An 18,638-nucleotide genomic window follows, 5' to 3' on the forward strand; every position below is an offset into this window, starting at 1 on the left:
TTGACGCAATTCATGCACAACACCATCGCTCATAACGTTTTCTCTGTAAATATGGCACATTCTCCAATGAATTTCTGGTACACTCTTCCCTTCTGTTTGCAGGAAACAATTAACACTCCTCAATTTAGATTTGGCAGGAGAATCAATAGACACAGCCTTATTTATGTGACTAAAGCTTAAAAACTGACTACTTGAACTCTACGGTGACAAATGTTGTAGTGAGAAAGATGCGCGATCGACTTCTGCGCACACCAACCTTCTACGTGTTTGGCCATCAAGGCGTGAGATTGGAGGTTGAAACCTTTGTATATAGACTACTAATGAAGAATTCACATAAATCATATAACTCCATGAAAATGTTCAAAGTTTGCTACATAAGAAAAATCTACAATTTAATAAAACAGTACATAATAACTATCGCACAATTACAGTACAGTTTCCAATTTGATTACTAGGTACAAAAACAGTAGAGAGTACTTACCCGGAGCGTGCGAGGGTTGTTAGAATAGTCGACCGGCTGGCAGCGCAAGCTATAGTGTCCGGTTAGCCACCCTGAAATGCTAAGCTGCAAGACAAGCAAACCGTCACCAACGTCGTGCATAATGCTGCTCTCACTCTCTCTACTCTAATCTGGCCTCACAATCCCACACCTCCCATCAGTACATGTGTTATCCTCATATTATAATTACAAATCAGTTTTCCATCTCTACAACTCTGAATTGTAATGACTCAAAGGAATTTAATACACATATCCAAGTATATAAATATATGATGGGAGTCAATTGAACACCAGATGGTTAATGTAATTGTTGTTACTTGATCATATGGTTTAATAACTATACATATTTGGAGGTCAGATATTTCAGACATCAGGTTGTTGTACTTGTCAGAACAAAATAAAATACTTTGTTTAAAGTTTGTTTTTGATGTCGGAAGGATTGTGACTTCTACGTGGTTCCTGTATTTTTCAAAATATAATAAATGAAGTTTCACCAAGTACTGGACCTGAAACAACCTTGCTCCAGTGTTTATGTATTAAAAAATACTGTATAGATTTTATTTCAAAAGTTAACTCTCTTGGGGACACATCAGCATTGGCAACAAATTCTTGACAGACAAAATAAAAGACTGCTGTGTACACAGTTTCGTCAACACTATCAGGCTTCACCAGCCACATGGTAGCATTGAGAATAGATAATGCCGCCAGCTACTCTATCTCTACAGCTTTAAGGAAGGCTCTGGATACCAAAGGCTTTGCCTTCAACCTTCTTTTACCGATCTGTCTAATGGCTTTACTGTTATACCAACCTTGACTCACAAGTCTTAAACACTGGATTTGCTATTGGCAACCACAGCCTAAAGTTATTACTGCAATATAAATTCTTCACTGACAGGCAACCTAAGTCATTGTCTAGACTTCACATTGGGATACTTCAATACAGATTCAACTCTCTAAAATATTGTTTAAACATACATAAAATCGCAATGGAAAAAAGTTATATTGACTATTAATGATCACAGCAGTGCGATGTTCATAAAAACATTTTTGGCGACAAGATACTCTTTAAGTAAAATTTGATGTTTGAAAAGGGATAAATGTAGGATTGTTACAGCATTTATCTAAAACTAACATCAGTAAACAATCAACCCTTGTACACCATATGTGAAAGTACAAGTAACAACTACTACTGTACACAGTTACTACAACACAGTATGTTTCAAAAAGCAGTTTTCAATTTGCTAGTTTCTGTTTGATGTAGTTTGTAGTTAGATTTCTAAATAGCACCAACTACACCCAATTACTCTACTCTATTCTAAACTAAAATAATCAAATTCAGGTATAAAGTGGTCAACTTATGTCTACCACCAATGTTTATGGTTTTTATTTCCTTCGTGAAAATAGTTATACAGCAATTAGTTGGTAAAACCCAGAGATCGAGTAAAATCATGCAAATGCATGCCTGTTCCCTTGATTTTTAATATTCATCTATAATTCTGACCAAGTTGAATTTGTTTTGGTCCATACCTAGTAAACACATAACACTACAAAATAAAAGTTATTGCAATGGGATACTAATAGTGTAAATAATTTTTTTCTATTGATGTATATTTTTCAATTGTCAATAGTCTGGTCCACACAATCAAAAGTAATATGTAAAGTTAAAGCACCTACTGTTTTGTTGCTTGAGTTTTTGTGGCCTCTCTAAAACTGTTATTAATTCCTGGTTGAAGAAGCAGGAATGTCACTAATTACGTTTTATGAAATACAACAAACAACTCTTCACTATTTGTATATAACTGTCATAAATTTCCTTTATGAAAACAGTATAAAATTCCAAATATTCCATGAAGTATTTCAGATGTATAATGTGCTGTAACGAAAATAAGATAAAAAATGTTAGATTTAGAGTAAATTTATATTAAAGTGCATTAGGGACACGACTATCCAGAATGCAATTATCTAAAGTTTCGGGTTATTCAAAACACATTGTAAAAATTCAATTCTTTCGTGATCCAATCATTATTGATAGAAATCTAATTTAAAATAAAATTACTCAACTCAAATGAATTTTGTATATGTAATTATAGCATGAAAATTATAATGTTGGCTAAAACTATAGTTTCTGTGTACATACTGAATATTGTCAAGTTTTAACAAATAAATGTATGTTACTTTTTTACTTTTGCACATAAAAATTGGTTATTACTATATATACTATTCCATCATTGACTACATTTTAAGTCTATAAATAACAAATACCAATACTTGCTGGTACCTAGCAAACCATATTTGAAGAAATTCCTATTGTATAACAAGCCTGAAGCATGTAGGATTGGGAATATTGTGCTGTTCAGTTAGAGATGCTCGATTTCTAAAATAACCATAAATGAAGTCAGGATTGCTTTGAATATCTCATTATCTGATATCAGATTATAGCCTAAAGAAGGAGGCCAAAAGATCCAATATTCTGATGAAATCACATTAAATGCTGTCCAATTACCTGTAAGGACCAACGTAACTCTTTAAGACAACCACGCTTTCAGATAAGTTAATTTCTCAGTGTTAAAGTTCATAAGTTTGGATGACTGAAGGCCATGCTTACATTATTTAAGGTTTTTTCTTATTCAGGATGACATCATTATTGATTGGGCATATCAGGGCCAAATGTTTAACAAAAGTACTATATGGAGGTCCAGGCTAAACTGGTGGTAAAAAGAGGAAGAACATACCAGATCTGTGGAACAGGAACTCATAGGTCCTGCACTAAGACAATGAGCCAGCCTTCGAAGCAGTTCTATGAAACAGTTTTAAGCTGAAAAGGACATATTCCTGTGCTTCAACACCCACCTTATTGACCAGATCTCGCCCCTTACGAATTTAACATGACCCCCAAAGTGAAAAGTGCTTTAAAGGGTACACATTATTATCCATAGAACAGATGAAGATAAAAATGGAAAATTTAGTTAACAGGCTGACACATGATCTGCAACACTGTTTTGAACAATGGAAAAATCACGAAAGCTGTGCATAAAACATAGAAGGTGACTGAAGGGGATTAACTATCTTTTGTAAAAAGTTTGGGATAAAACTATAATTCAGATTAATCCTGATATTTAATTGTTACACCTCATAACTATGAACTATATTTTCTAATAAGTTCTACACAAGGCGTGGATAAAAAAGGTACTGAGTAAGAACATTAATTTGAAGGTTGACTTGTTCCTCAAAATATGAACCAGCTATTAATTTATATTCCTCAAGCAGATTTTTCTCAAGGTAACCCACTCAGGGTAGCAGGCAGAACATGTTTTATCTATGTGTTACACATCTAAATCTCAGAACATAATTATCAAGAACATTAGAACAAAACACAGGGTTTCAACAAAATTATTACTTAAAGAACTATTATAATGCTGGAACAGTATTCAAAAAAATCAACAATACCTGTAAATCATTGTTTGATTTCAAACTAAAAATAATGACTAATCTCTTATTTTTCACTCTTTAATATTATTATCACCCTTAAAGATCAACTCAACCTTCATTGGTTAAAATATCCTTTATATAAAGTATTGAATATTCCTCAACTGTACATTCAAACCCTCTAATTTTTATTCATAACAAAAGTCGTGGAATTTTTTAATATCAATTTACCTAGACTAAGCTGAAATTTAGAAAGCTTAAGTTCCTTCTATATTCCGCATCAGGAATATCGCATATTGCCTGTAGCAATTATTGAAGAGGAGAGTGACAGTGTCGCCAAGTACAGGCAGATGGTTAGTGGCAGTTGTGTGCCGGTGCTGTTGCTGCAGAGATGCTGATACCATCTCCATATAATCAACAGAAATTCTTTTTCATTTAATAATTTCTCCCTTCAATGTTTTTCCATTGTTTGGTTAATCATTTTACATTTTTATATTTGCTGCAGTTTCTTCACGTATTAAAAAAACTTATTTCAGTGAAGTTTAAAAAAAGGATATATACATATGAGTATGAACTGCTCTCTGCACAAAGGCAATTGGTCTATGCAGTGAGTAATTCATTAAATTATTGTTGTAATTCCTTATGTAAATTTCAATTGAGAATAAACATGTTTATATCTTTGTACCTTTATATAACTGCATATTGCGCTAAATTTTATAATGTAAAATACATCTTAGTGTAAATAACATGATCCATTCATTCTGTTACATTTGTTTTAGCAACTTAATGAAGATTTAGCAATTGTGTTAACAATGGCTGATACAATTTTTTTATCTCAGTACTTTAAAGTTAATATTATAAATTGGCTAACACTGAGAAACATTCTGGAGTTTCAAGTAGAATTTAAAGTAAACAAATTTTTGTTTTAGCAGTACTGATTAAGTTACTGAAATCAATTTTCAATCCCAATAAATAAGTACCACATCAAAAGATAATGTAATAATAACACTCACATTCGGCTAACTGAGGACTTTGCACCCAGGGCTGGGGAAATGGGTTTGGGTGATCACTTACCCCCTGGGTTACATAATTATTCAGGAAGTTGGTTTTTATTAGACTATTAAGTTAAAAATGAGGTCAAATTTCATCAGGTTGTGTGTTATAAGTCATACACGAGGGGTTCAGTTGTGAACAGTAATAGGTTACTTAGAGTGACAAAGGAGATAAATTTACTATGAGGCTGTAAATTAGAGAAGGTTTAGTTTATTGAGGTTCAGTTGCTAGATCGACTGTGAGTTAAATTGAGCTAAAATTAAAATGTGGTCACCATTTTAACAAATTTTAAGGAGCCATGGAAATGATTGTTACTTAAAGAGGTTTTATGCTATGATAATTATAAATTAATTGCTTTATATATAATTTTATTTAAAATTTATTTCAACTGCAATTTTAAGATAGTCAATGGATGAATGAAGGGTAAATGTCTTGTAAAAGACAAGTTAGAACGGTTTGATCCAAATTTCTTAAGCAATTAAGATTTAAGGTAAGAGGATAAGTACACATATATGAGTCACAAAACACAAAATAGAGTAGAAAGCATGAGTAGCAGCACACAATTTATAATACAACAATATTGATTACTATACACAAACATATTAATAAATTTCTTCCGTTACTTATTGACCCAGTCTTCCTGAAACCTTTAATTAGAAAAACAAGACAGCAATAAAAAGTAAAGGAAGAAATTTCCATAAAATGCTTTATTTACAAGCATAATAGTTAAAGGAAAACCATGGAAGTTTTCATTGTTTCCCATAGCTAAAATATTAGTATATACATGGTACATTAAATAATATCTATGGTATCTCTCACATGGGAGAGCCAAATAAACATTCAGTGCAAAGGCTTTTAAATCATTAGTTAATAAATATTAGCTTTATAGATATACTGATTTAGTTAATATATATACAATTATGTTTTCAGAATACATAATAATCCCACTTAAGAACGTTTATTAAAACACTTTAATGGGTTTTAAAGGAGTATTTTAGATTTGTAGTAAAGGTAACAATATCACAACACGTTTTCTCAATACTCCTTTATCCAAATTCTACAACAAAATTCAAGTCAAGCAATCGTATTTTATAGCTTAATTGGTTTTAAAGGTGTATTTTAGATTTGCAACACATACAAAACCACTCATTTTATTCTTCGAGAAAATGAACTTTAAAAATTCCCAATAAACTAATAGAATTAGATTTAATGAAATTTAAATTCGAGTTTAGGATTGTTCACAAACTGAGAGAACTACGTCAGAACAAAAATGCTAATAATTTATAGTTCTACTTATCGTTAACAGAATCAATTATTCAAATAGAGGTTTTCTAGTCCATTTACTGACCTTACTAGAAAATAGGCCTCTACCAAGTGTGTTAGGCTCACACAAACTAAGTTTTGTTGGTAAGACTGTTGGTATAAACTGCAGATCCTCTACCAAGTGTGTTAGGTTTACACAAACTAAGTTTTGTTGGTAAGACTGTTGGTATAAACTGCAGATCCTCTACCAAGTGTGTTAGGCTCACACAAACTAAGTTTTGTTGGTAAGACTGTTGGTATAAACTGCAGATCCTCTACCAAGTGTGTTAGGTTTACACAAACTAAGTTTTGTTGGTAAGACTGTTGGTATAAACTGCAGATCCTCTACCAAGTGTGTTAGGTTCACACAAACTAAGTTTTGTTGGTAAGACTGTTGGTATAAACTGCAGATCCTCTACCAAGTGTGTTAGGTTCACACAAACTAAGTTTTGTTGGTAAGACTGTTGGTATAAACTGCAGATCCTCTACCAAGTGTGTTAGGTTTACACAAACTAAGTTTTGTTGGTAAGACTGTTGGTATAAACTGCAGATCCTCTACCAGTCCGGTATGACTTGCCTTAGTAATGTCCACTAACACAACATATACCAACTTCCTCCCATCTGTCCAATGACATGGAATACAAAACCTGATACAGTCGACCCACTAGAATGGCTTTTAACAGCACCAAGTATTCCAGGACAGATGAGTGGGAAGTGTAACAAAAACATACTTTACATACTTTATTTACATTTGAAATGTATGAAAAGAACTAATAAATATCATACACTGTACAATTATCTCTTTTAAATACAAAATGATAGTTTTTAACATTGATGGAAAGGTACTTTGTAAAGATAAGAAATAACAACTACTACTAAATATACAACATTTTATTGATTGCATTCACACATTAATGTTATTAATATTTTATTGGTAATTCCATCAGTTTCACTATTTATTTGATTAACATTTTAATAGCATTAATGACTTAATTTGATCTAATAGGATGTTTTGCTTTCGGAAAGGGTCAACATATTAGGTAATGGTTCCATGGGTTTATGGATTAAGTTTCCTCTGACTATTACAGTTCATTGCATCATTGCAATTCTTTTAATTTTTTACTTTGAGTATACTGAAATCTTTTACCAAGGTGTAGAGAGTGAAATTTAAATAACTTAATAAATAAAACATGTAAATATTGAAATTGAGCATAATATAAATCTATTTCACCTTACTCTATAATTGAATATTTATATAAAAAATTACACATATTTCAACCCATATTTTATCATGATAACTTACAATGTTTGGACTTTCATTATTAAATTATACAGTGTTAATCTTCTAAAACACTGTTGTTACACAATCACACTAAACAACCCTTATCATTAAAAAATAACTCTTTTCACTGAAATCATTACAATCCTCAGCAGACATTTTTCTTATGATAAGGAGAATACTTGTCTCACAGTCTTTCTCATTGCTAATCCCCTGACTACTACTGACCCAGAGCTTATAATGGACAGTCTGATTGTCTGAGGTTGCTCTAGGCATAAGAACACTTGAAAGGGCATTTATTATTTTGTGTCATTCTATTACCGCTCTAAGAATTATTAGTGACTAGCAGTTACCCGTGGATTTGCACACAATTTCATAGGCTTTGCCAATGTATGAGCATTTCTGGTCAGAGTAAATTATATTTCCAACACCAATACTGAATTTGCCTTGCCACAATCAAGAAAATTTCTCAAAAAGTGTATATTTATGGCCATTATAATTTACATTGGTCTTTGTATTTTTTTCTATAGTTGATTTTGCCTTGTTTGTCGATCAAGAATATACATATACTCTCAGACATTTACACATGTCAGAGAAGTCCACTTCTGTAAATTAGTAACTGCATACTTAATATTTGTTAGAATGTAAAGTTAAAAGTATATTTTAAAATTTTCTTTTTCTGTGCTTAACAGCGGTTGAACTGAAAAACTGTTTAACAGAAAAAGTTGAAATAAGAAGTTTTTTTACTGTCAACTGTACTATATACTTTTTTACACTATAAATAAACAAATTGAAAATTGTAGTTAAATTTAATTAACACCTTCACTGTGACACCTGTCATGTACCGACTATAGGACAGCTGGGACAGTAGCAATGTGCGTCTACCGCAGTAAATGTGTTAAACATATGAGCATAACAAACAAACAAGCATAATTTTGTATTTATAATATTAGTTAGGATAATTTAATGTTCACCAACCCAACTGAAATGCAAATTGGTTTTGTAAAAAAATCAGTAATATTAAATTAAATGGTTTAATATCCACTAATTTAAGTCATTAAACGGTTTCCGTTAATGATTTAGAAGTTTTTCTTCTTCAGTCATCTGACTAATTTATTTTGGAAGCAGATGAATTCTTTATGCCTTAAATTTTTGACAGATTGATCGTATTGTAAAGCTCTAATAAATGTAATAACCACAGCAGCTTTTCAGCAAGTACTAGGAGACTTTTCTTTATTTACAATGCTACCAGAAGTATTTACTAAACAACACACAATGGTATTTTTACTGAATGTAAATTATATTCATTAAGTGTTATGATCAGTACTGATCATAAAAATATTGTTTTAAATTAAGCTGTAATTTAAGCCTTGTGACTAGAGCAAACAAACACTTAGCTATTAAAATCCGCTATTCCACTCACTAACAGGAATACCATTGAAGAAATTTGTTTCTCTTAATAACAATGAGCCTGAGATAACGAAAATACAATGAGCTAGAGAAAGTCTTACTGTTAACTTCATAAACAATTGGACATTTTTGTGTTGCACAGCCTGTTTAAACTTACATTATTTTTCACAAATAGGGTAACATGAATGGTATATTTTTAGTGATATTTTTTGCCTGGACACTGCACTCTTAGTCCAGAAAATTACAATAAAGAAAGGAAAATGGGTATTTGAGAACCAAACCACAAAAGTAAATACAAATGTCTTAACAGTAAACAAGTCTTGTTCATGCAAAGCAGCGTGAAGAGCACAAAATAAAGAAATCATGCATTTCCCAAAGAATGAAGTACAATCTGCAAAGCCACACAATGACTTTATACCTAAATGCAAGTAAATATAACATCAAAAAATCTGCCTACAAAAGCAAGAAGGTTAACAGAAGAAAAGTGTGCTTGCACAGAATCTGTTAAAAAATAATTTTTACATTAATTACTTCTTTTGAAAAGTCCAGCTAGTTGACATAGCTAAAACACATTATTTAAACGATCTTTACAACTAGAACCACTCCCTTATTCGTGCTAAAGCTGGCCACAATCTAATTTGGTACCATTAATATGGAAGATGCAAATGCGATTTAAAAATAATGTTGATTTAACCACGGAACTAAAATTCGAAAGCCTTTTCTTTTTTTTAATATAAACCTGTTATTTCCGATACAGCATATTTTAAAGAAAAACATCTCTAAAATGAACTAGTAATGAAACCCGATACCAGCAATGACCAACCATAAGCAAAGCGCCCCATGGCCACAGATACCACAACAAGCTCCAAGCTCCAGGGTGGCACGTATTCAATCTCATCTACTTTCGCTAATAACTCGGACTGGGGACATAACAATTTATAGTTCCATGTTCACTGCAGTAAGTGACTCACTCTGGTGGCAGAGGAAGAGTTAGAATAGTCGACAGGTTGACACCTGAAACTGTACTCGCCCCACCAGCCACCCATCAAACACTGAAATGTTAATAATACATTAGCCCACAGAAGCGCCCCCACACATTTCCACTTTCAGCAAGATTTTTGCAAAGTAACATCAACAAATTAATAAGTATTAAAAAAGTTTGTAAACAATTAACATATTATTGCAACTGATAAGAAATGTGATTGTTCATGGAATTTCTCTGATTGAAACAAAACTAAGAACATTAATACTAGCTTTTAAAAATAGCATAGAATGGAACAAAGCAGAGACACAACATCACTGCTTCCATCATTTCTTGGGATTATTGTGTCATCTGCCTCCACAGGTGACTAAAGTTTGTTTACCATTAATTAGGTAATAATTTATTTTTAATTCAAATCTACTTGTGCTTAAAGTTTAATATACCTAATTAAATTATTAAATACGTATTTCTTCACTTGCAATTTATTTAATTTCCGTCTTTTATTATTTATTAACATTATTTTTCTTTGTTAATTTTTAATTGGTATAATTAAGCATATACATTGTTTACTTCAAGCTTTTGTCAGGACTCAAATAATTAAAGTAATCGCAATTAAACATCCCATTTAACATATTTTCACTATTTTATGTACATATTTAATTAGTTTTGGTTTATCAAAATTCTTTAATGCTTAGTCACACATATCAAGTATATTTGATTACTGTTAATTTCTGTAAAGAGCTTATTAATCAGCTTAATGATTCAAACCTTTTGACTTTATATTTGAATTTAATTTAGATTAATTAAATTTACTCTTATTTTATGTATTTCAAGTCTAAAATAAGATATTATGAAATTTACCTATTTAATTTAATGCTAAATCAGATTATAGGCTAACATTTAAATGGCCTTTTTATGTTCAGTATATTATAGCTTTTGCTAATAATGTATATTATATATGTATGCTTCTATAATTACAAATTTTAATAAAATACTTTATCAATTGAACTTTAAAAATTTATGTTTGATATCTTGTATCTCATAAAATTAAAATTAAAAATATTAATCTCATTAAAATTATCATGTTTGAAAAGCAAATAGCAAAACTTTGTTTGACTTAAACTGTGACGTATGATAGTGACGTCACAATTTTTCAATTTCTAAAGATCCTGTGACCATCACAACTAGATATTTGTCTGTTTCTTAACATTTTATCACAAGCGCAATGATTTGAAACTGTATACTGGTACTTGAACATGTATGCTCTCAATTCAACGTAGTCAAATTACAGCTTCCAGGTCCACGTATCATACCAGATTTTGCCAACTCAAGAACTTCGTTGATCTACCTCTCCCTCTAAACCTACGTCTACTACAAAACCAGCAATCCCAAACTCGGGGAGTTTAAATGTATCTGCACTGAATTTATTTACCTTGTATGAATCACAAATTTTATATCGGCCAATTACCAATATCAATTACTCTGCCTTTATTATTAAGGTCTAATGAATATCCTCTAATATTATATTCTCAATTTTTAAATATATTTCCTCTTGTTCACTTTTGATCCACAATTATTAAATATCAACTTTTTATGGATTTAAACACAAAGTGGATAGAAATCCAAAACCTAGCACAATCCTTAATATAAACCAGGTACGGATAAAACAGAAAATAAGGTTAAAATACTTCGCTAGGAATAGAAAGATTGCAACTTTAAATGTAAATCTTTTATTTATAAATAACAAAAAACAATGAAGTTGTTTGCGACCAACTGAATAATGTACTCTGGTTGATCAAATATTTGGAAACATTGGAAGTATTGTTTGTATAATCATGATAAGTTTCCTGAAGTTGTGACGACATGGCATGCAGCTACAAATAGTGTAAATTAATAAAAGATTTCTACAACAACACAAACTACTTTAATGCAACAATTCATTCCAAAATACTTAAACTTAAATTCAACTAACTAATGAAAATTCACTGTCAACATTTTTCAAATGAGTGTTTCAAATCAGTATGTTGATAATGCAAAATATACAAAACTCAGTTTGTCAAAGGTAAGAATATATTCTATATTTAAATATTTATAATTAATAACCAAACGATTCTAAAAATGTTTTATTTGAGGTGGTGTGACTGTTTTTTTTTAAATATATATATGAATATTTTTAAGTTCCATATCACAACTCATTTTATCGTAACTTTCATGAAGACAGAATAACTTTTTATTACTCCACAAGGATTTATAGGCATTCAAAGAAAGAGATGTAGACAACTTAGGTAACTAAGCTTACATAAAAACAACAAATTAAAAAGAATAGACTTTTTACAGTATGTATAGAGTTATCATTTCAGGGAGCAAAGAGTTTATCAGGTTTTATGATTTACAGAAATAAAAATTTTAACAATGTATAATTTAAGGAGATGATATATTTTTAATAAAATATTATTAAAGGAAATTATTTTTTAATAAAAAATCTCATTCAATTCTGTTCTCTTTTATCTGATTACTGTAAAACATTATATCCTTATATTCAACTGTTTTCTTTGTGCCTGATTATAAGATTATACTAAATTATACTTTAAATGCCTCTATGTTCTTGAGTAATGGTGAAAAATTGTCCTATTATTCCTGTATTTAGAAAATGTAAGAGCTATGACTACAGAATCAAAATAAATTCTATCCAAACACTAAGTGCACCACCTTAATGAAATTTTGCTATTCAATAATTATATATAAAAGATCTGTACATGCTCCAAAAGTGAGAAATTGCAAAACGTACAAAGTTATTCATTACATACAAGTATAACACGTGTAAATACAAATAAAAGTAAACAAAATACAATTTTGGAAACATTATTAATACAAAAACTGTGAATGGAACGGCTAAAAATGTGTAAGGTATATTGTACGTTCTCCTGTATTTTAGAGTGATATTATACACAAATTTAAAATTATGTTGTCACTTAGCTATATGAATAGAAATCATTTTACAGGTCATACAAAATTCTTGCTCGAAAACATATAAACATTTAAGTTGGCTAGGTTTTTGCAACAAACACAATTCCCCTTTGAAAGAATAAACATAAAAAGCACATTACGGAACAAAAGCCGAAGCAATTTTGAAATTTTGGAAATATAGTAATACAGTAAATCAACATCGTAAAATTATTTTTATAAATATTTTATTTGGCAAACAATTAGTTTTACATGTTTATCTGTTGTTAAAAGACGCCATACACTTGATCAATAAATTTAAAACATTAACATATTTTCATTTTTAATTAAGTAAAACTTCCTTTGTGTATTTCATTAGATTTATTTCAAATAAGTATTATTTTTTAAATGATCCTTACAAGTTTTGATTATTAAATTTCCAATGGTGGCCCTGTTTAATAAGTAAGTTATACAAGTATGTTGAGGGCATTACAGTAAATTAGTAAGAACAGAACCGTTTGATATTGTATTTATGCAAGAAGTTAATGACAACAGTAAAAATTCTAACACTGATTTACCATAGTTTGATAACTCCAAAATCTAAGTAAAATAAGAATAGTTTGACCTACATATCTAATACATTAACTACTAAGTTAAAGTGTTATACAGTACCATGATGACTCATGAATACATTGTAAAGTAATTTTGTATACCTAATAATTTTTCGTGTAATGAGGTCTGACTCAAATATTAAATTTAAATTAGTTTGGGAGCCAAAAGTCAATTTATATTCCATAAACACAGAACCTGGTTTTTCATGAAATCTTTAGAGATATTTCCCTTAAGACAGAAATTTATTGTGTGGTCTGGTGGAGAAATGGGGCAGTAATGAAACCATCAAAGGGTACAAATTTTAGCTTCCACACTAACAATCAACCAACCATCAGACCTCATTGTCAGCTAACCAACATGACAAAGAACAACTACTTGAAAATGGTAACCTTCAGTCACTTAATCTCTTTGGCTGGCAGTGATGTAAATATTACTTAGCAGTTTGATGGTTGGCTATAAGTGTAAAACTAAAAAATGTCACATGTGACAAATTTTATCATTTTGTATTTTTAATCCATTTGATACCCTCTTATACTGAGACTCATCATAACTTGAAAAATGTCTCTATTGGGGAAAATGCCTCTTTATATTTTACAAAAAATACAAGTTGTGTGCTTATACGAGTACAATGCAAATAAAAAATTCTGTGATATGAACTCACCTGTGGTATGTGTGTGTGTTTTCATTTAAAGCAATATTACATTTAAACATGTACTTATATTTAACTAATAAAAAAAAATAATTGTATAAAGTAGTACATATTTATTTTAAAACATCTGTCTTTAATGATCGCACTTGAGTACATCAGCAAATAAGCCAGTCTAGCTACAAGATAACACACGTGTTGTCATGCAAGCAGTTCTACAAATAGAAAGAATCACTATAGTGAACAGCCACAGAAATGTTATTATTTCCAATTGTAAATTATACATAGTGCCTACTATCAAAACAGTTATATAGTTCATATTTAATTCAGGTTAGAAACATACATTTTACTGATAAAGGAGGAAAAGCACACATTCTCAGGAAGAAAATCAAAACTGTATGTTACGGTGTAGGAAAGTTAAAAATATATACTCTTTCTATCATTATCGTAAGAAAGGTGTATTTCATTTGCCACTATGCACTATATCTTAAAAATTTAATACACAAAAACTTCAATCCTCTTGAATCAAATTAAATCATAGTTGAGATTATAATAATGTAATTGTACCTCTGTAACTTTGTGTTATGGTACTTTCACAAATTACTTATATATTGTTTCAGCTTTTAAAAACTTTATTATAATTAACCAAGGGTATTGAACCTTAAAAAATATAATTAACATTGAAAACAAATTATTTGAGAATACTTTATTTTTTCTCTATGATGCTTGATTGCAGATTTATTTATAAAAGTAAATGCCTCAAAGTAGACATGGCTAATATTTTTCACATATTATGTGGCCAAAAATATACAAAAACAAAAATTTATTCAAATAAGTGAAGAATTAAAAAAAAAAAAACATTTGCTTGATTTACTGTACTTAGTAAATGGTTGACACAGAAGTGTTTACAGGCAACATCACGAAAATTGTAAGAAAAGATTTATGCAAGACTGATACAAGCAAGTTGGGCAAGAGGTGGTTTTAAGTGGAGTAATCTATGTAACCAGACAAAATTGTCTGTATTTCTGCTATAGAGACATAAGATATAGAGCTAATTTAAATAACTCTCCTTTAGTTTGCTTGCTCTAGTGTTGAGCATTGCTGAGTTTTATGTTATATAGCTACTAATATATTTCATGTTAACTAACACTACAGAACGTTTTCACCTTTGTTTCAGCTTTTCTAACTAAAGAAGATTGTAATAAAAATACTGCAGTTAAGTTTTATGGAGTGCACGTTTAATACGAACGCATTACAATCGTGCTGATCTCTAAAGATAGTTGTCGCCTTCCGCTCTGAAACTAAACAATGTTTCTAGCAGAAATCTATTGGTTCAGTACCATCTATATTGTACACTTAAACAATTAAAACTATTCACTAGTTATATATCTACTGCAAATGGTGAACAGAAGCTTACCTCATAAAACAGCCATGCGCTAAATATAACTTGAAATAGGTTATAGGCGATGAGAGCATTGCGCAGCTCAAAAGGTTTACGGTTCTCCATCAACCTGGGCCCCAGCACCTTGACCAGGTAGACATACGACAGGCAGATAGCCAGGGTAGGGAATGGACTGGACATGAGTAGCCAGTTGTTTGTGCGAGGATCTACAACACACAGTACACATCACTCACATCTTGTAGCAATAAGTTACTATTCCTTTATAATATCCCAATTTTAAATTCAGAATGATAATGAAAATCTAGACAATGCAACAACAATTACCCCTTTATAACTTATATAAGTACACAAATTATGGTATTTATAATCAAACACTGATTTGGATTCTTAATTCCGAGCCTTAATGTTAGCAGCAACACAATTGCCACTCACGAAATCAGATAGTCAATTTTTTTCCATGCAGGAATTACCTCATAAAAATGTCAAACTCCTACTAACCTTTAACTGTAGATTGAATGATAAAAGATAATTAGCTCAATAAGTGATGCATATAACTCACCTCCGTGTTTGCTGAAGACATGGTGCATGTCATCTATATACTGCATGATCAGGGCCATCGTAGGCTGTCTCCGGGCCTCTATAACAGAACAAACTTACTTAGAATAGATGTTACATAGGTTGGTGTGGAAGACAAAAAGACTTTTTCTCTTGGAGAAACTATCCAAATGTGAAAAACAACAGATATCTGAAGTTGTCTAAGACAAGCCAACATTGTTGACAAAAAGAACAATCGGACACCAGATGAATGAGTAGATTCTAAATATGGGAACATTGTCATTAAAAATATGGCATTGTTGATACTTTTGTATTTAAAGAGTGTTAGAAAATTAAGTAAAACTAGCACTGATCTCCAGGGCAGTAGAGATTGCACACAAGACAATTTCCTTCATTTTCCAGATCTAGAGTGTAACAGCTTGCTTGGTCACAAAATACTTAAAAGGGATACTCTCAGGCTTAGGCTAAAAGAAAATTTACATACACATTGTGCATGTGTGTGTCACTTTAATATATGACTTAAATATATTTATTGTGACTAGAGATGTTTTGTATTCCATTTCATTTAAACACAGATACAACTTCTTCATTGGAATGTAATAATTCAATAAAATAATTGTACTAATTTTATATATGTGAATTACTAGATATGGATGGATGTTTGCTATCCATTTTCCAAATAAATATCTGTGAAGTCAAGCCAAACTTACAAACCAAGCTATGTGAGTATGGGCAAGTGGCCTCGGGGATTGTTAACAGTCTGGTGTTGTTGTCAACATGTTCAACATCAACCTTACCATTATAAGTCTCTTGTTACTAAATTGCTAAATTAACACAATAAATCACACTATTAAGTTAATAAAGATTGACTCTACTTTTATTAATTTATAAATATTAGTATGTTATTCCAATTGGAACTAAAGCTATTCTTGATCACGATTTTTTCCAAGATAAGAAAGGATGCACTATAAGATGCTTTCTAGTTGCTTCTAGTAATTTTTGTCCTTGAGAAAGTACTGGCTTGGCCAAATACATTAATATCATCTTATAATTTTCAGATACTCTAATTCAGTGTTTTTGTGGAGCAAATACATAATCTTATCATATGGGGTGAATACAGATCAAACAGGTTTTTCTCTAAATGTTTCTACATGGATAATACTGAATTCTTCACTTTTACACAATTTGCATAAAAATTATATGTACTGAAACTCCTTTCTAATCATAGAGGTACCCCTGAGAGTTTCGTAAGCTCAAGATAGTACATAATCCATAGTTGAATCTCGTCATTTGTTCTTGTCTCATTAAATTAAGAACGTAAACTGTAAAGAAACTGGTAACTGAAACAATGGTTTGAAGATTTGAGCTACGTCTCCAGGTGCTATTTAATACAATTTTCAAATGCAAATAGTCTATTTAAATAGAATTTATTTAGATATAGGTGCTTTTTCAAAGTGATTCATATAAATACCAACTTGATCAAACAATTGAGTAAATATTTTAATCATTACTAGTGAAACTTATTTATACACCCTTAACTGATAATATGGATAATAATAATAAATGATTTCATCAAATATATATCCAGATATTTTTTTTGCCGGCACTATAAAAATACAAAATGGACATTTGAAAATAGTTTCTTATGATCTCAGAGAGAGAAAACATGAGTTTTCATAATAATTGTAGAACCACCAATTAGATGTAATCAGAGTTAATGATCAATAAATATGAAATATATCATCACTTCCTCTAACACAAATACCATTTAATTACTTCTGAGAATTTGTTCAGCAATAAAACAAGAAGTAGTAGATAGAATTGCAAGTCATTGGGGTTTTAGCACTTCTAGGACAACTGGTCAATTGTATATCTTGATAATAAAAATAATGTCTGTAGTTGAAGTGATGGTCAGATAATTCCGCTTCACAATGAAACTAATGAATTATATCTTATTCTATTTAAAATGCAACTTATAAAATGGTAGTGTACAACAATACAAGAAATAACTAACCTCCTTGCTATCTATCTGGAAGCTACCATCTCCGGGTGCAAGCTCAAATCAAGTACCACAAAAGACAACATAAAATCAGTAAAAGCAAATTGTTCTTACTACGGCCTGCACAGACGATAAAACCACAACATATCTATAACCCGTAACTTTAAACTCAGCTTTTACAGGTTAGAAACGCATTCTCAAAACTTATTAGGCACCCCTGACTTTGACAAAATATTAGAAATGAATGACACTGCTAATGAAACTGTCTCCTAACAAAGAGAGTGACAAGCAAATTACCAGTGACAAAACCAAGATTGAATTAAATGGCTACAATAAAATGCAACCCTAGATCACTTCTCCTACTGACAAAAGAGAACAGAGAGCAGAGCGAAGAACGCTGTACACTTCATTCTAGTGACATTGCTGGATATATCATACATGTAGGACGTCTGAAGGATAGGTGGATCGAGGAAGGTTTTTAAAGTCATCGCTCTCAAAAGAGAGATCTATATGCAATAACTATCAACTTG

At 30.8% G+C, this 18,638-nt stretch overlaps 1 protein-coding gene across 8 annotated transcripts in view; it reads right to left on the reverse strand.

The window, feature by feature from the left end:
• LOC124360911 (elongation of very long chain fatty acids protein AAEL008004) overlaps positions 1–18,638 on the reverse strand; it is a 164,088-nt gene that overhangs the window by 13,462 nt on the left and 131,988 nt on the right. For 7 of the 8 annotated variants that reach the window (XM_046814917.1, XM_046814956.1, XM_046814923.1 and 4 more), the window contains 3 exons: positions 16,114–16,191; positions 15,570–15,760; positions 482–565 (listed from right to left, as the gene is read on the reverse strand). In XM_046814917.1, coding sequence (XP_046670873.1) covers positions 482–565; positions 15,570–15,760; positions 16,114–16,171 — 333 coding nt within the window. In that variant the 5' untranslated portion in view covers positions 16,172–16,191. Of the gene's footprint in view, positions 1–481; positions 566–9,940; positions 10,022–15,569; positions 15,761–16,113; positions 16,192–18,638 lie in introns of all 8 variants that reach the window. The other variant, XM_046814973.1, reaches the window with a different exon arrangement.

Source organism: Homalodisca vitripennis, chromosome 1, assembly GCF_021130785.1.
Source record: "Homalodisca vitripennis isolate AUS2020 chromosome 1, UT_GWSS_2.1, whole genome shotgun sequence".
Lineage (NCBI taxonomy): Eukaryota > Metazoa > Arthropoda > Insecta > Hemiptera > Cicadellidae > Homalodisca > Homalodisca vitripennis.